The sequence below is a fragment of the Phyllostomus hastatus genome, unplaced genomic scaffold (genome assembly GCF_019186645.2).
Source record: "Phyllostomus hastatus isolate PE091 unplaced genomic scaffold, TTU_PhHast_1.1 phas_contig_29, whole genome shotgun sequence".
Lineage (NCBI taxonomy): Eukaryota > Metazoa > Chordata > Mammalia > Chiroptera > Phyllostomidae > Phyllostomus > Phyllostomus hastatus.
Window position 1 is genome coordinate 5,872,364 of NW_025333835.1, and position 19,850 is coordinate 5,892,213.

The 19,850-nt window shown below is 36.0% G+C and overlaps 1 protein-coding gene across 3 annotated transcripts in view; it reads right to left on the minus strand.

Annotated features, from left to right (window-relative positions):
• NAA16 (N-alpha-acetyltransferase 16, NatA auxiliary subunit) overlaps positions 1-19,850 on the minus strand; it is a 77,898-nt gene that overhangs the window by 39,089 nt on the left and 18,959 nt on the right. For 2 of the 3 annotated variants that reach the window (XM_045839206.1, XM_045839204.1), the window contains 5 exons: positions 19,294-19,447; positions 14,449-14,568; positions 12,913-12,939; positions 11,246-11,341; positions 1,880-1,986 (listed from right to left, as the gene is read on the minus strand). In XM_045839206.1, coding sequence (XP_045695162.1) covers positions 1,880-1,986; positions 11,246-11,341; positions 12,913-12,939; positions 14,449-14,568; positions 19,294-19,447 — 504 coding nt within the window. The remainder of the gene's footprint in view (positions 1-1,879; positions 1,987-11,245; positions 11,342-12,912; positions 12,940-14,448; positions 14,569-19,293; positions 19,448-19,850) is intronic. The other variant, XM_045839205.1, reaches the window with a different exon arrangement.

Below are 19,850 nucleotides of genomic sequence, written 5' to 3' on the forward strand. Positions count from 1 at the left end.
AGCAAGCAGAATATAACCAAAGACACTGAAATAGAGGATAGACTGACAGTGACCAGAGGGGAGAGAAGAGGGAATTTCAGGGGAGAATGGGAAGGGTTTACAGAAACAAATTTAAAGGACACATGGACAAAAACTAGGGGGAGTGTGGTAATGGGAGGGAAGTGGGGAGGGTTGGGTGGGTGGGCTGGATTGGGAGTAAAAGGCAGAAAACTGTACTTGAACAATGATTAAAATAAAAATAAATAAAATAAGATACGAAAGGCAGGCAAAAAAAAATTAAAGAAATGTCAGCCCTGGCCAAGTAGCTCAGTTGGTTAGGGAGGGCACTGACCTGATACACAAATGTTGCAGGTTCAATCCCCAATCAAAGCAAATACAGGAATCAACCAATGAATGAATAAATAAGTGGAACAACAAATCAATGTTTGTTTCTCTCTTTCCCTCCCTTGCGACCTCTCTCTCTCTAAAATAATAAATTAAAAAATAAAATAGGTCTCTACCACCTTTAAAAAAAAGTCAATGATTCCTATGTAAATACATTATCAGTGCCTCCTTTAAAAATGCAAATACCATACTTTATAAAATATCAACGAATACTTAACACCTTTATGATGGTAATTTTGGATCAATATTGGAGGGATTTCAAAAAAATAAAAAGCCTATACCCCTTGTGATAACTGAGAAAGTCAGTGAAAGTCTAAGGGAAATAAATTCTTTAATGACCACTGTATTCAGTAGTTGCTGGAAAAGTATGTTTGTTATACAAGCAGTATTCTAATTCACATACATAAGTTCTTTATTATTTCTGACTTTCCATCTCACCTTTCTTCCCTGTCACCTTTGCCAAAGGAAAAAAAGGAAGTTTGCCGAAAGTAATTTTAAATAACCCACAGAAATGTTTGGTAGTCACTGCTACATGTTTTCCTGAGAATCAATCACTATTTATTAAAGATAGACAGTATCATTACAGTTAAATAAAGCATACTACAGATATTAAAGAAATGCAATTTCTTAAATGTAAATGACAATTTCTACTAACCAGTACTAGATACAATCAGTTGTCACTTTTAGTTCATGAAACCTGCTGCCATGAGGAAGAAAGTGCCAATACCTATTATTGACCTTGTTTTCAATAGTTTATTATTCACAAATATTATGGGTTGAAGCTAAATAAAATGACACAGTGTTAACTAAAAGCATCATGAAATCTTTTTCTTATGCACTAGTAACTTTCAAAAACTCTTAGTTATAGAAAACAAAATTTTAGAACTTAAATTAATAAGCAATGATTGGAAATAGAATTACAACTTGTCTTGTACTAACTTTTAATTTTCTAATTATCTTTCTAATTTAAGACCAAGTGCCTCTTTTCTCATTAAAAAAAATGCAGAAAAGTATTATACTCTTTATTCAAGAACTACCTAAACTATATTTATTAAAATGTAGCCTTATGAGTTAAAACCAATAGTACCAAATGGCATTTTACCGTTGCACTATCTCAATTATTCACACTCCCTAATTTTAAAAGCATGCATAACAAATTAGAAAATCCGCAATCATACTATGAAACAATAAGTGATTAATCACAAAATAGTTAAATATAGACCTCTGGTGACAATATGTCCAATTTATATGAAAGTACAGTCATTAAAAATAACAACAATCTTTAATCATCTTAGTGCTTTTATAAAGCCTTTACTGTGTAAATTTCACACTGACATTCCTTTTGATAGAACTTTCACCACATGCACATAATTTCAAGTGAATAACATTATTAAAACAGAAAATGATTAAATCATAGCATATTATTTACATGAAAATCTTTCTAAACAATTTAGTAAAAAGTCTATAGCAGAACTGAATGAAGACCAAATTTTACCTTTTCTGTATTGTAATATAAAGATTTCAAAGTAGTAAACAAGGGTGGGCAGCCTTTACTGAAGTTAACCCTCAGGAACTTATCCATTAGTTCTCTAAATTTTTCACCTAGAAACAAAAGTGTACTTTCATTAATACAAACAGTTCTCAAAATGATTTTATAAATAAAAATCAATTCAGCAACAATTTTTAAACCCAATCAGTCTGCATGACTTCTTGCTTGTTACCACCAAAAAGCCTAATACCAAATATCTCAGACAGCAACTATAGTTTTCCCTAGACCTAGGTTCAAAATAACTTCAAGTAACAGTTCCAGAGAGATAAAACTGTGCAGCCTTGAGTAAAAGTAACCTACTCTATCCATTCTAAATATAGTCCCCATAGCAAATATCTTTCCTAATCTCAATGACCAGCACAGACTCAGTCCTACTATCAGCAGTCAACTCATAAAGCACTCTGAAGACTATAAAATGATTCTACTGTAATGCATACTGTATTCAAGCAGCAGCAAAAATACATTTTAAAAAAACTAAAGCAATATTTACAAATGTTTTCCAAAGTAACTAGTGATTACTTCAATATTCATTCATTCCACAAACATCTGAAAAGCACCTATTGCCCTGACTGGTGTGGCTCAGTGGACTGACTGCCCATCTGCAAAACAAAAGGTTGCCAGTTAGATTCTCAGAGTCAAGGCACATGCCTGGGTTGCAGGCCAGATACCCAGCTGCTGGTGTGTGAGGGGCATCCCGTCAATGTTTCTCTCCCATTTCAATATTTTTCTCCTTCTTCCTCCCTCCCTTCTACTCTCTGTAAAAATAAATACATACATACATAAAATCTTTTTTTTAAAGCACCTCCTATGTACCAGGCACTGTTCCCAGTATTAGGGATATAGCAGTGATTAAAATTTAAAAATCATGAAGTTAATATTTCAGGTGTAAGAAAGACAGTAAGTAAAAAAAAAAAAAACAAAACATAGGCATTAGATTGAGCCCTTGGGCATTCTAACATTAGAATTAAAATACCCTATTTGCAACATGGAGTGAATAATTCTATTATTGTTAAAACCTTACCAAGTTTTGAAAATGGAAATTCCTTTTTGAAAGTACAAAAAAATTGAAAAAATTTTCATATTAAATACAAAGGCTCTAACTCAGATATATGAACTTTCTGACAGTAATATATATAAAGGCATGGATTTGTCTACTCATTTTTTTAAAGATTTTATTTATTTATTTTTAGAGAGGAAAGGGAGGGAGAAAGAGAGAGAGAGAAACATTAATGTGCGGTTGCTGGGGGATATGGCCTGCAATCCAGGAATGTGCCCTGACTGGGAATTGAACCTGCGATGCTTTGGTTCGAAGCCTGCACTCAATCCACTGAGCTACGCCAGCCAGGGCTTGTCTACTCATTTTTTTAAAAAAGATACATATATGTCATAAATGGTTTAACCTAAAGTAAGATTAAGGAAATGAACTCTTAAGGTTTCTTTATGAATCACAACACTTTACTAAAAAAATACCCAAAGTGATTATTTCTATTTGTTTTGACTAATCATACTGAACAAAATATACATATACTCAGTATCAGATGTTACAAAATTTAAGAGCAATTTAAATTTTGAGTGGAAAATTTATCAAATATAAAAAGATACATCTGTGTTTTTTAAAGATTTTATTTATTTATTATTTAGAAAGGGAAGGGAGGGAGATAGAGAGAGAGAGAGAGAAACATCAATGTGCGGTTGCTGGGGGTCATGGCCTGCAACCCAGGCATGTACCCTAACTGGGAATCAAACCCTTTTGGTTTGCAGCCCGCGCTCAATCCACTGAGCTATGCCAGCCAGGGCAAAAGATACATTTGTTAGCTCAATTTACTACACAGACTTTTCAGATTATCATTAATCTTTAAGAATAGGTTTTATGAAAATCACAGATTACCAAGACAATACAAAATTTCTCTTCGGTAGCTCTGACTAGATCTCAGTTGATTAGAGCATAATCTCGCTATGCCAATGTTGTGGGTTTAATCCCCAGTCAGGGCACATAAAATAATCAACCAACATAAGTAAATAGAACAGGAAATTGATGTTTCTCTCCCCCACTCCCTAAAATCAATCAATAAAAAAAATTTTAAAACAAATCTATTTGGGTTAAATATACATCATTACTTCTTTTAAAGTAATTTCACAGATCAAATCTTTCCAGCACTTCCTCTGATATAAAGCAAGAGTTAATATTGCGGTAGACAGGAAAAGATGATGCTGCTTACAGAAATGCATAAATCTCCAATTATTTTGTATGGCCTTGCATAAATAACTGTCCACTAAAAACCTCACTTTCTCCACTGTGAAAGATGAGGATAACACCATCACTAGTCTCAAGATACTGTTATCTCACTCAAACAAGTATATAGCAATAAGCAATGTGTATGGCACACAGTAATCACTCAATACGTGTTGTCTATCATTGTATGCCTTGGTATCTGACAGCTCTTCTATTTCTGTGGTTAAGAATCGTTTCCATATTTGCTATCATCCACTGAAAAAACAAGCATTTTATCTTCATGTCAGAAGCTACTCTAAACTCTACTTGGTCAAATTTCTCAGTCTATGCAGATCACACTGGCAATTGGATATAAAATACTATAATATACTCAACTCCCAATTATCCACAATATTAAAAGCCTCTTTTTCCATACCTGTGCAGCTATGAGGAAAAAAAGTGAGGAAGCTCTTATGTGCAAATACAACTAAACTCCAGATAGTGAGTTAAGTGGGGGGAGGGGAGAAAGAGAGCAACGTATGTATGTACTACTTTTGTACAAAAGGGAAAAATGTATAAATAAACTTGCCATACATATTTTTGTTTGTCTGAGCACAATGGACTTCTGGAACTGCACACCATCCACCGGTAACAATGGCTATCTCTAGGGAAGTAAACTTGGTGGCCAGGAAACAGAGGCAGAAAAAAAGACTTTCACTTAAAAAAATCCTTTTGTACTTTTTTATTTAAATTGTATGAATGTATTATCTAAACAAGAAGCCAACACAGCTACTCAACTACTCAGTCACACTCTGTGTTCAAAAATTACTATCTACCCATCTTACAATTTTTTGCCTTAGGTATAAGAAAAACCCTTTCAAAAAACAAGTAATTTCCTTTCTTCCTAGTTATTTTAATGTAACTTTTTAGTAACTCCATAGTCTTTCCTTGGAGGGGAAAAATGCCCATCAATCATTATATGCCTGCTTAGCATTACAGTTTACAAACCAGTTATGTGACTACATAGATGCTATACTAATTCTCTTCAGATGTGTAGCATAGATTCACATAAAAATTGATGTCCCCAAAATGAATGCTAAAATAATTTAACATAAACATTAATATGAGACTGTATCTGATTAACTGAAAATATATTCTAAATTATGGAGCATGTTCTCACCTTAAAACACAAATGATAATTATGTAACCAGATGGAGGTGTTAGCTAACATTACACTGGTAATATTGCAATATATAAATATATCAAATCAATAATTCTGCACCTTAAAATTTCCCCAATGTTATATATAAATTACATCTCAAAATAAATAAATGAAACAAAAATCAACAGAGCAAAATTTGACTAGCATTCTGTGTCTCATACTCTCCATTATCACCTTCCCTCTCTCTCCACCTTGGCCAGTGAAGACTAATAGAACATGATGACTAATTATTTTTTAAAGACATGATTTATTTTTAGAGAGGGGAAAGGAGGGAGAAAGAGAGAAAAAGAAACATCAATGTGTGGTTGCCTTTCGCAAGCCCCGTACTGGAAACCTGGCCTGGAACCTAGGCATGTGCCCTGACTGGGAATCGAACCAGGGACCCTGTTTCGAAGGCTGGCACTCAATCCACTGAGATACCTCAGACAGAGCTGACTAATTGTTTTAAAAAGGGGCTATGTCTCTGCATTCTTTTCTCAGCACTTAAAATTTTAGGTTATTAGAGGACTGCCTCAGGAATTCTGCTGTATTCACTACACTGTACGGTATTACACCTTTATAGTTAAAAACTAGAAAGCCTTTTTCAAAAGTTTTATCTTGTGTTGAGTCCTATGCTTTTTAGAAAAGTTCTTAATTTGTTTTTGATCATGGTGAGATGCCTTTCTTATTACACATATATTTTTTCTAGAAAGGCAAAATACCTTTATAAAGTATTCAGATTTTCCACAGGTACAGTTAAGTACTTGAACAATTTTATATATGTTCACTAGAACTTTGTAAATACATGTATCTTATAACCTCACAGTGATCACCTTTGAAGCCTATGACCTCAGGCCCCTCTACTGAGACCTATCTTGTAAAATAAAATTCCAGAGGATACAGGGTGATTCCACTTTAACCTACGCACTTCACAATCAACAGTCGGTTCCAGGCTATCTTTCAATAAAAATACATTTCCTATCATGTACTGAGAGCTTTTATCAAACATCATTAACTGTAAAAATAAATCTAGGCAGTATAAACTTGAAGCCCCATATTCCATAAAGAAATAACAAAACTAAGAACTCGTTTTGTAATCTTGACATTACAGGCTTTCTTTCCTTTCCTAAGAAGCACAGAAATGCATCTGAAAGTTCCAAAATAAGAAGATATTCCCAACTCCCATTATGAAATATAAAACACCCCCTAAAACTCATTTAAAAGAAGAAAAAAAAAGCCACACAAAACAGCCAATTATGGCAGGGATGAAATGTTCAAAACAAGCAAATACATAAGGAAAGAAAGTAGATTAGTGGTTCTGCCTGGTGCTGAGGGAGCATGGGAGGAGGGTTGAAGGTTAGGGATTGGGGTGGGTGGGTGTGACTGTTAGTAGGTACAGGTTTCTTTCAGGTGTGAATAAAACATCTTTACATTATATTTTATTGATTGTGATATTACAGTTGTCCCAATTTTTCACCCTTTCTCCCCCCCCACCTAGTACTGCTCACTCCCTCAGGCAATCCATTGTTCATGGCCATGGGTCATGTGAATAAGTTCTTTGGCTACTCCATTTTCCATATTGTACTTGACATCCTCGTGGCTATTCTTAGCTACATATTTGTACTTCTTAATCCCCTCACCTCTTCACCCATTCTTCCCCTCACCCCTCCCATCTGGTACCTATCAAAATGTTCTCCAGATCCATGATTCTGTCTCTGTTCTAGTTCGCTTTGTTTTTTAAGATTCAATTGTTGATATATATGTATGTATTACCATTTTACTGTCCCTAGTTGTGGTCTTCTTTTTCTTAAATATAAGTCTCTTATTTAACATTTCATATAATAATGGTTAGGAAATAATGAACTCCTTTAGTTTTTCCTTGTCTGGGAAACTATCTGCCCTTTGATTCTAAATGTTATCTTTGCTGAGTACAGCAATCTTGGCTATAGGACCCTGATGTTCATGACTTTGGAGTATTTCTTGACAATCCCTTCTAGCCTGAAAGTTTCTTTTCAGAAATCAGCTGACAGTCTTATGGGACCTCCCCTATGGGTAACTAATTGCATTTTTCTTGCTGTTTTTAAGATTCTCTTCTTATCTTTAACCTTTGAAATTTTAATTATGATGTGTCTTAGAGTGGGCCTTTCTGCATCCATCTTGTTTGGGACTCTCTTGTGTTTCCTAAAATTGCAAGTCTATTTCCTTGGCCAGATCAGGAAATTTTTCTTTCATTATTTTTTCAAACGGATTTCCAATTTCTCTTTCTCTTCTCCTTCTGGAACCCCTATGATGCAAATGTTGGATATCTTGAAGTTGTCCCAGAGGCTGTTTATACTGTCATTTTTTGGATCCCTTTTTCTTCTTCTTGTTCTGATTGGTTGATTTTTCTTCCTTATGTTCCAAATCATTGATGTGATTCTTGGCTTTTTCCCCCTCTACTGTTGTTTTCCTCTAAATTGTTCTTTATTTCAATAGTGTACCTTTCGTTTCTGACTGGATCTTTTTTATGCTGTTGAGGTCCTCACTGAGTTCCTCGAGAATCCTTCTGACCAGTGTTTTGAACTCTGCATCTGATAGATTGCTTATCTCTATTTTGTTTAGCTCTTTTTCTGGAGTTTTGACCTATTATTTCATTTGGATGTTTCTCTGTCTCATTTGGGAAGCATCCGTGTTTGTTTGTACCTATTAGGTAAAGCTGCTTTGACTCCATGACTTTGTAGTGTGGCCTAATGTAGTAGGTGTCCTGTAGGGTCCAGTGGCATAGGCTATCTTATCACCCAAGCTGGATGCTAGAGATTTGCCCTTCATGCAGGCTGGTACAGCCTCCTCTTATAGTTGAGCCTTGGTTGCTGTAGGCAGATTAATGGGAGGGATTTACCTAGACCAGTCAGATTACTGACCATCAACCTTCATCCTCTTTGCAGGATCAGAAGTGCAGGAGCAGGGTGGGGTGTTCTGACAGGGTCTTTAGTTATCCACTGGGTGAGCAGGCTTGGGGTTTCCCAGGTGGTACAGGCCAAGGTCAGCCCCAACCTGTATTTTGCCTGAAGCCACAGCTGGGGCTATAAAGCAATCTCAGATGGCCGCTACTTAAGCTGGGTTTGGTGGTTCCCAGCCAAAGCCAAACTGTGGATCTAGATTGGCTGCTTCTAATACTGGGCCTGGGACCACTTAGCAAGAGGTACAAGGGCTGGGGGCTTACTGAGGCTAGCTGTTGTTTAAGAGGATTTAGGAAGTTATGCAGCATGAGCCAAGACCAGTCAACCATATAGAAAAGTCACAGTTAACAGTCTGGGTGGGCCCACAACTTGGGTGGGACTGAGTCTCAGGGAATCTCCAGGGCCAGGCTAAATGTGTTAACCAGGTGATGGAGTCTCAGATATGGCACCTGTTTGCTGGCTCTGTGGATCTGTGTGGCGAGGGTTCAGAAAAGGGACCATGGCCTCTGCCCACATTTCTGTCTGGGAGAAAGCTGTCCCCCTGCTCCCATCTTGATGCCAGACACATCTGTATGCCACTGGGGCCTTTCAAGCTATCCCAATGCTGGAGTTCAGAGGAAGGGAGTCCGAGTAAGTCCATGTGTGGCTCTTTAATAGGAACTGCTTGGGACTCCAGAAGTTTCTTCCACCAATTAAGTCCCCGCTGGTTTCTGCAGCCAGAAGTTGTAGGGACTTATCCACCTGACACTGGAACCCTGTGCTGGGGGGCCTGGTGTGGAGCTGGGACTTCTTGCTCCCTGAATATCTCTCCCAAATTTTTATCCACCACACATGGATGTGAGACCAGTGTATTCATGTCTCCTTGCCTCCTACCAGTCTGGATGGATGTGTTTTCTTTAGTTTCATAGTTGTCCAACTTACACTCAACTTGATTTCTGTTGGTTCTGAGTGATTGTTTTTTTCTTTTCATTGTAATTTTGAAGTGGTTGTGTGAGGTGGTAAGCCATGTTTACTTATGCCACCATCTTGACTGGAAGTCCTGGAAATTTTCTTCAACTAGAGCAGTGACCATGCTGGCACAACTTCATGAATATACTAAATCACTGAGTAACACACTTTCAGAAGTGCATTTTATTTTATGGGAATGATATTTCAATTGTAATTTTTTTTAAAAAGCAGATACAGAAATGAGAGCCCAAGCATCTTCCATGAAACACTTTTATTAGGAGAATGTCCCTCTCTGCACAGTATACCCCATCTTGGAAATTCACAATGCATACAGGGTGGGGCAAAATACAGGTTTACAAATGGAAAATAATACAATAGTTAATAAATAACAAGAATAAACTCTGTGTTTCCTGTACTCACAACTATACGCCTACTTTTGCCCCAACCTGTATATTAAAATTTCTAAGAAGTCCTTAAGAAACCTGATTTTGTGTTTAATCCAGTTTCCCAAATGCACTTAACTAAAGAACAGCTCAGTATACCAGTACCCTCCCCATCAAGCCTATTAATATCCATTTGGACCTAATGTTCCCTGGAAAACATTAGGAATATCTGCTCAGTATTTCAGAAATACAAAACAAAACAAAAACAAAAAGGATCAGAAGACTATTATTCATCATCTGTGGAACTGAAATATACCAGTAGAAATTTTTTAATGAATCTGTATTTACTGTCTAAACCAATACATTTCTAAGAAGTAGTTCATATATTTTGTAAGCCAGTTAATAACTAAAGTACTTTCAATTTCCATGAATCTTTTGATAAAAAGAAATTACAGCCCAATTATTTAAACAAATATATCTTCTGTAAAGGAGCAATCATTTAGAAAATATACTCTTTCCAAGCCCTGGCTGGCGTAGCTCAGTGGATTGAGCATGGGCTGCGAACCAAAGTGTCGCAGGTTCGATTCCCAATAAGGGCATATGCATGGGTTGCAGGCCATGGCCCCCAGCAACCGCACATTGATGTTTCTCTCTCTCTCTCTCTCCCTCCCTTCCCTCTCTAAAAATAAATAAATAAAATCTTAAAAAAAAAAGAAAATACACTCTTTCCTTACCCCATGCCTACAATAGAGATTTTTAAAAGTTTTATTAGCTTTCTAGGGTCTGACTTGTATCAAAGACATGTCAGAAGTCCCAATAAATAACTCAATATTATAACACTTCCAACTAAAAATAAAAATGATTTTTTAAAAGGTAAAATTTTGTATGAAATCATCAACAAAGTATCAACTATCTGAAGCTCTCTCCTCCTATACAGCTCAAAAGTGAATGAGTTCAGCTTCATGCAACAACTTGTATCAAAATTATTAACATATTATTGTTCAATAAAAGCAAATCACAGAATACAAACCACAGTACTCAATTTACAAAAAGTTCAAAAGCAAGGGGTTTTTTAGTTTTTGTTTCTAGGAATATAATATATGTGGAGCTCTATAAAAAGAATGTCATGATAAAAAACAAATTTCAGAAAAACTGTTAACTGGGGAGAGAGGACCTTTAACAGGAATGGTAGTGATATTCTTATATTGAACACTGTGGGCACAAAGAGCTCACAACTCTGAATTTATACCATAAAAAGATCTAAAACTTCACATTTTCTATTACTGAAATCATAATACCACATGTGAAATTTGTCATCAACTTGACCAAATTTAATTTACCTTCTAAATACTGCATTTAATTTTGAAAGTCACATAAGAAAAAACAACTTTATATAATTTGATAACAATTTTATATAATTTTAATTTTATATAATTTTATACATAAAACCAGCATAGCTATACATTGCACTTATCAACATATGCATAATATATTCAAAACTGACCATTCCCATCCCCAAGAAGAATATAGATGTAAAGTAAACCCTATACAAAAACAAGTTTTCAAAATGTAAATAGTGATGAGTAATTTTGACAAATATTAGTATTACAAAAGATAACCTAATATTACCTGGGACAAGATTCAAAGGTAATCTTCTAGGTGAAATTGCTCTGGGGTGCTGCTTACTAATTTCTTCATAAATCTGAAGCCTCTCTTCTAAAGTGCCTGTTGTCAGTAAATACGTGTGAGATTCAAAGCATCAAAACCTCTATCGATGATGGAACACTAATACACTTTAAAAATTAAGTTATAGAAATTGCATTAACAATATTAAAGCTGCTCTCAATTTTTATAACATTAAAAATTCTGTGGTGGTAAAATAATATAATCAGTAAATTACCATTTTAAACCCAATCTGGAGAAATTCAAAATTTCTCTAATTACAACAGATTTTATATCCAACTCAATTCATATATACAAGATGCAAAGATTCAAGATACCTCATAGTGCCTTTGTCTTATATTCCTTACTGCAGAACCCATGAAAATGTTTCTTTATAAGAGCGATTTTCAACTGGTGTGCTGTGAGAATTTTTAAAACATGCAACACTTGACTATGCAGTCAGGAGCACTGATGTCTTTTCCCTTAGATGGGCAAATTAAAAGATGACAACAGCTATCCAGTGTGAATGAATCAAAATTATACCTCCTTTTTTTCTGTCAGATTGGCAAAAAATATATTTTTTGGAGTGCAGCAGGATTTTAGTCATTAGTTTATGTGTCATAAAATGAAAAAATTTGAAAATCACTGCTTTATAATATATCTTACATAAACCTTCTAGCCCAATGAAGCCTACACACATCCCCACAGAAGTGTATAATATCCATTGATTAGGCTTAGAGAAGCAACACTTTTAAGATCTTGAATGCAAATGTTTCATATGTAGGATGATAAATGAAATATCTAAGGTAGCTTTGACACTTAATATCTTCAATGAAACTCTATTATAAAGAATCCCATTACTACACATCATGTTTAAAGTAGCAATCATTCCTCCCAAATACAATGATATAGAGTATACTTCCAACAGAAAGTTGTATCTTCCCTCCCAAGACCAACCTAATTTTATAGAACTAGATAGAGGCTCTACATACAAACTATATAATACTCTGCAACAACAATTTCCAGAATATAATCTTGATCTGATTTGTTATTCTAAAACAATATCCTGCATAATTTACAAAGAGACTGACTACATGCATTATTTTACATAAACACTAAGCCAACTTACAGCAGAATTTTCAAAAAAGCAAAAAACTTGTTTTTAAACTATAAGGTTTATAGAGTATTTTAATTCAAACTACAGAAATACAATTATTTTAAGAATAACTCTTGGTGTTAGCAATCAAAATATCTCATAATAAACGATGTAGTGTTCAGTATCATGATTATAAACACTGCACTTGTCTGATTTTAAGACTCTTTCCTTCCCCCAATAATGTTTTGGAGCTCCAATGTGGCTGGATTTTTAGAACTTGGATATGTGAAAAATAATTTTCACAATTGGAGACTTCATGAAATATTAAGAACCCTTCCACTAAAATTCACATGAAGGTTTTTTTAAAAAAGCAACCTCACAGGCCTAATGTTAAAAAATGACAAGCTGTAAGTATAACATAATTTTTTTCACTACATCAGATATAACAAGTCTTATAAAGTAGTTAAATTAACATTAAGCAAAATCAAACCATTTCAATGCCCTATTTCAAGTCACAAGTTGGAGCTCCAGAACTTACCATGGGGAAGAAAAGGTCCTAAGGAACCTAAAAAGATAAAGTAATATAATTAGTTTTACAAACAATACATTTTAGAGTAAGTATGGATCCTGACATAAGGAATATAATACATACATTTCACTAAAGCATGTAAACAATATTATTAACCACATGTACAGTAATAACTGGTAGTTTAAAGAAAAATCATAGTTTTCTCACATTTCCAACTTTCAGACATTATGACTTGAGTCCTTTAAAAAAAAAATGATCTAACCAAAAATTAAATTTTCATCATTTCCTTAAAAATATCTAAGAAAAGTACTTTAAAAATTATAATATTAAATCCTAAATACAAACAGAAAACTTGGATTAATTTATAACAGTGGATAACTTTAGGATACCACAAATAAACTTTTCTTATGGTTCATACTACCATAAATGAATATGGGTAGCTACCTTTTAGCACACTTTTTAAATTTAAAAAGTTCTGCTGTTTGAACACCCCTGAGCCATATATTTATCCATAAGTAATATGATTTTAGAAATATTAACTCCTAATAATATCTAATTATGAAAATATTAGGAAATATTTGGACTGCTACTTTATATTTCTGAAAGGGGTCAGGGTCATATAATTTTAAAAGATGTGAAGTATTTTTTGCTACACAAATTAACTTAATTTGACATTAAGAGACTAACTTTTAGCCCTGGCTGGCATAGCTCAGTGGACTGAGCACGGGTTGTGAACCAAAGTGTCGCAGGTTCGATTCCCAGTCAGGGTACATGCCCGGGTTGCAGGCCATGACCCCCAGCAACCACACATTGATGTTTCTCTCTCTCTCTCTCTCCCTCCCTTCCCTCTCTAAAAATAAATAAATAAAATCTTAAAAAAAAGATTAAAAAAAAAGAGAGAGACTAACTTTTATGCCAATGCTATATACCATATACTCTCAGTAAAATTTCTTTGGCCCAATTCTTATATTAAGAGGTTAAGCCCTGGCTGGTGTGGCTCAGTGGACTGAGTGCCAGCCTGTGAACCAAAAGGTCACTGGTTCAATTCCCAGTCAGGGCACATGCCTGGGTTGCAGCCCAGGTCCCCAATGTGTGTGTGTGTGGGGCGTGCAAGAGACAACCAATCAATGTTTCTCTCACATACTGGTGTTTCTCTCCCTCTCTTTCTCCCTTTCTTCCCCTCTCTCTAAAAATAAAATAAAATCTTAAAAAAAGAGGTTGAGAATAACAGACCTCTAATTCTTTAAAAACATTAAATAATTATGACATTTCCCAGAAAGAGCATGCTCATTTTCTTTCCCAACTCTCTGAATAGGTAATATTATAGTAAGTCAAGGAACCTAAAATTATCTGTACACATTATCACCTAAGTGTAAATATTTTAATATTTTAATTAATTTTCACTTTTGTGTTTAACCAGTACTTTTCCTACACTAAAAACTGAATCTTAGGGCTAAAAATATTTGTTCTCAAATATTATTACAACTTAAATTTTATTATACTTCAAACACTAAATGTAGGTAGAGGAGAAAAATCATTACATACTAAGCTGTAGAGCCTTTTCCAAGCCTTCATAATAACACCAATTTTCTGCATTCCGATCAATCAAGTTTTTGAATACTTCACTGGCTTCTTTTAATCTTCCCAATTTCAACAGCATTTCCCCTAAAATTAAATTTAAAGGCACACTCATTTAACTTAAACATGAAATATCTTTCTGATCCCAGAGATTGCACTAAACATTAGGATAATAGATGTTTATGAAAGACAGTACTGTATGTGCCTTCCTCTGGGGCATATTGCAGTTTATATAACTAAACATAGATCAATTTATAGCTTGCCTTCAGAAATAGACTTCCATTTACACATTCTGCTATACTAAAATTCTTTTTGGTTCCTTCCAACATCCCAAATATACATACAGAATATTAATTTATTAGAAAACTCCCCTGGCTGGTGTGGCTCCATAGACTGAGCACTGGCCTACAAACCAAAAGGTCAACGTTTCAATTCCCAGTCATTGCACATGCCTAGGTTGCAGGTTAGGTCCCTGGCAGGGGGACTGTGAGAGGCAACCACACATTGATGTTTCTCTTCCTTTCTTTCTCCCTCCCTTCCCCTCTCTCTAAAAATAAATAAATAAAATCTTTAAAAAAAGAACTAAGTCAATCAGTGGCTACACATCAACAAGTAAGATTTCCATCAAGATGGCCACACAGGCAGACATGGCTCACCTCTTTGCATAACCACATCAAAATTACAACAAAAATACTGAATAACCATCACTCAGAACCATCAGAAATCTAGTTGAATAGAAGTCTGACAACTATGGAATTAAAGAAACCACATCCATCCAGACTTGTAGGAGGGGAAGAGATGTCTAACAGGCTGGTCCCTCATCCATGTGCAGTAGATAAGAATTCAGAAGGTATATCACAGGAGCAAGGAGTCCCAGTCCCAACCAGGCCCCCCAGCCCTGGGTTCCAGTGCCAGAAACATAAGTGCCCACAACTTCTAGTGGCAAAAACCAGCAGGGATTGAGTTAGTGGAAGAAACTTCTACAGCCCCAAGCAGTTCCTCTTAAAAGAAGCCACACATGGACTCACTCGGACTCACTCCCTCTGAGCTCCCACACTAGGACAGCAGTTTGGAAAGCACCAGTGGCATACGAGGAAAAACTAAAGTGTCCAGCACCAAAGTGGGAGCAGAGTCCTTTGTCCCTTTTCTAAACCCTCCCCACCACAAAGCCAGCAAGACGGTGCCATATTTGAGACTCCCATCAACCTGGCCAGCTCTCAGCACTGTTTGACCTGCCTTGGAGAGCCCCACAGACTCTGCCCCACCCAACTTACAGTCCCACACAAACTGCTTTTCCTTATAAACGGCTGGTCTTGGCTAAAGCTTCACAACTTCCAAAATCTCACAATCAAGCAACAGCTAGTTTCAGTGAGCCCCAGGCCTGGCATTAGCAACATCCAGCCTAGATTCACAGCTTGGCTTTGCATGGGAATCTCCAAGCCCAGCAAAATTAGCAGCCACCTCAGATTGCTTTATAACTCAGGCAGGATGGCTGCAGGCAAAACACAAATGGGAGCTGACCTTTACTTGCACCGCCAGGGAAACCACAGGGCCAGAGCACCCGGTGGACAGCTACAGACAACGTCAGAGCACCACCACCCTGACCCTGTAGTACAGCTGATCCTCCATGGAGGGCAGAGACTGGTGGTCAGTGGTCATAGCCAAACCTTGTAGCTGACTGGTCTGGGTAAATCCCTCCTATTGATCTGCCTACAGCAACCAAAGCTCAACTACAAGAGGAGGGTGTACTCAGCCCACACGAAGGGCAAGCCGCAAGTACCCAGCTTGGGAGAGAGGGGAAGCTGTGTCAATGGACCCTACAGGACACCTAATACATAGGCCATATCACCAAAACATGGAGTCAAAGCAGCTCTACCTAATACACAGAAACAAATACAGGGAGGCTGCCAAAACGAAGAGACAAAGAAACATGGCCCAAATGAAAGAACAGACCAAAACTTCAGAAAAAAAGCTAAATGAAGTGGAAATAAGCAATCTTATCAAATGCAGAGTTCAAAAAACTTGTTAAAAGGGTGCTCAAGGAACTTAGTGAGGACCTCAACAGCATAAAGAAGATATAGTCAGAAATAAAGGATACACTAATGGAAATAAAGAATGATTTACAGGAAACAATAGAGTGGATAAAGCCAAGAATCAAATCAATGACTTAGAATGTAAGAAAGAAAAAACAACCAATCAGAACATGAAGAAAAAGGAATCCACAAAAATGAGGACAATATAAGTAGCCTGTGGGACAACTTCAAGTGGTCCAACACCCAAGTTATAGCAGTGTCAGAAGGAGAAGAGAAAAAAATTAGAAATCTGTTTGGACAAATGATGAAAGAAAACTTCCCTAATTTGATGAAGAAAATAGACATGCAAGTCCAGGAAGCACAGAGAGTCCCAAACTAGATGGACACAAAGAAGCCCACTCTAAGACACATCATAATTAAAATGCTAAAGGTTAAAGATAGAGAATCTTAGAAGCACCAAGAGAAAAGCAGTTAGTTACTACAGAGTAGTTCCTATAACACTGTCAGCTGATTTCTCAAAAGAAACTTTGCAGGCTAGAAGAGACTGGCAATACATATTCAAAGCCATGAAGAACAGAGACCTACAGCCAAGATTGCTCTACCCAGCAAAGCTATCATTCAGAATCAAAGGGCAGATAAAGTGCTTCCCAGACAAGAAAAAACTAAAGGAGTTCATCATTATCAAACCATTATTATGTTAAACGTTAAAGGGACTTATTTAACAAAAAGATCAAAACTATGAATATTATAATGGCAAAAATACATATTTATCAACAACTGAATCTAAAAAATAAATTAAACACATGTGAAGAACAGAGACAGAATCATGGATACAGAGAGCCTTATAATGCTTAACAGATGGGAGGGGATTGTGGGTAATGAATGAAGAAATGAGGGAATTAAGAAGTATAAATATGAAGTTACAGAATAGCCATGGAGATACAAAGTACAGTATAGCAAATGCAATAGTCAAAGAACTTATATGCATGACCCATGGATGTGAACAGTGGTGGCAGGACTTCCTGAGGGAGTGGGAAGTGATGGGTGGAGGGCAGAAAAGGGGGAAAACTCAAGACAACCATAGTAGCATAATCAATAAAATAAAATCAAAGAAAACAAGTGTAAAGTATAGCAGTTAAAAAGTAAGGGCTCATGAAAAGACATGAAGAAAACTTCAATGCATGTTAGAAAGAAAGCAATCTCAAACCCTACATGTTGCATAATTCCAAATACACTGACATTCTGAAAAAGGCACAACGATGGAGACAGTAAAAGGATCAGTGGTTGCCACTGTTGGGGCAGGGCAAAACAAACAGGCAGAGCACAGAGGATTTTTAGGGCAGTGAAAACTAATACTCAGTATGATACTTTAATGGTGGATGCATGTCATTATACATTTGTCAAAACTGAGAAGGTGTACAACATCAAGAGCTAACAGCAATGTAAACTATACACTTAGGGTGGTAAAGATATGTTCAGTGACTGCAATAAATGTAGCACTCTGGTAGGAGATGTTGATAGTGAAAGACATGATGTATGAGTAGGAACATACAGTACATGAGAAATTTCTGAACCTTTAATTCGATTTTGCTGTAAAATTAAATCTACTCTTAAAAAGTCTATTAAAATTTGTTTTAAAAACAGGGGCTTTGAAGTCAGAAAGATGGGCAAGTGAGTCATTAATATCTCTGGGCCTTAGTGTCCTCAGCTATTAAATGGAGATAGTAAATAGTACTCATGTCAGAAGTGCTAAACTTTTAAATTAAATAAAATGATTTACGCAATTACCATACTCTGAAACAGGAAGAATAAACAAATGTTAGCTATTATTTTTATTAAGTTTTAGAAGTCCTGCAACTATACTTAATTTAGTTTTAAACTAATTATTTCAGTTGGACATTCTATAATAGAGTATTGCTTATGGAATGGGTAATTGATGAACAAAGCTTTGTTAAAAAAAATGTGCTTGACTCTTTGCTGATGAACATATATAACAAAATATTAGAATCCTGCTTTCATAATTAACCCATAATGAATCTTGCTTCCTTGATGATCCCAGTCATTTACTAGTCTCATTATATTTTACTGTAAGTGGAGATATACGAGTATATATGGATGGATGGAAAGACAGACAGACAAATAGAAAGAGACAGACAGATACATAAATAGAAAGACAGACAGAAAGATAAATAGAAAGATGGACTAGCTCTAAAAGCAGTAAAACATTTTGTTTAAGAAAATGAAATCTGGCCCTGGCTGGTGTGGCACAGTGGACTGAGTGCTGGCCTGCAAAGCAAGGGGTCACTGGTTCAATTCCTAGTCAGGACACAGGCCTGGGTTCTGGGCCAGGTTCCCAGTAGAGGGCATGTGAGAGGCAGCAACACACTGATGTTTCTCTCCCTCTCTTTCTCCCTCCCTTCCCCTCTAAAAATAAATTAGTATTTTTTTTTTTAAAAGAAGAAAGAAAAAAAAAGATAATGGACTCTGGAGTCAAAATTCCTGGCCTCAAACCAGCACTACCCAGCTTACTTAGCTGTGTGACTATGGATAAGTCACTTAACCTTTCTGTTTCTCCATTCCTCAACTCTATAGTGAATAAAAGAACAACATCATAAGGTTGTTATGAAGATTAAATTAATTGATAATGGCTTAATGATTAATGGTTTAGAATGGTGCCTGATACATAGTAAGTCTTATTTAAGTGTTAGGACAGAATAAAGTACATGGTTTTTGTTTTCTTTAACTGAGGCCATGAAAAAGAAAAAGCAGGTCAACTAACCTTTAATTTCTTCCACCAAAAGTTTATCACATATTTGTTTCTCATATGTTTCTATATGTTCCAAAGATTCCTGAAACAGATCTGCTTCTCTCATCACTTGATTCTGGTATAATATCAATTCACTGTACTCATAGTCTATTTTGTTGAGAGGAACCTAAAAAAAGAAATGACCAAATTATCTTATACAATTACACAAAGCAGTTTCAGATCTTTAATTTCACTGCTTTCTCAGGAAAGTAATTCACACGAACTTAAAAAAGCAGCCCACAAACAATTACAAATAGAAGTGATTAACAGCAAAGATTAATACATTTGTTTAGAGTTCATTTATTTAGTTTTAGAGAAAGAGGAGGGAGGGAGAAAGGGAGGGAGAGAAGCAACAGTGAATGGTTGCCTCTCACACACCCCCAACTGGGGACCTGGCCTACAACCAAGACATGTGCCCTGACTGGAACTAGTCCTGAATGGAACTAGTGATCCATGGTTTCACAGGTTAGCCCTCAATCCACTAAGGCACACCTGCCAGGGCTAATACATTCTTTAAAATGAATGAAGGG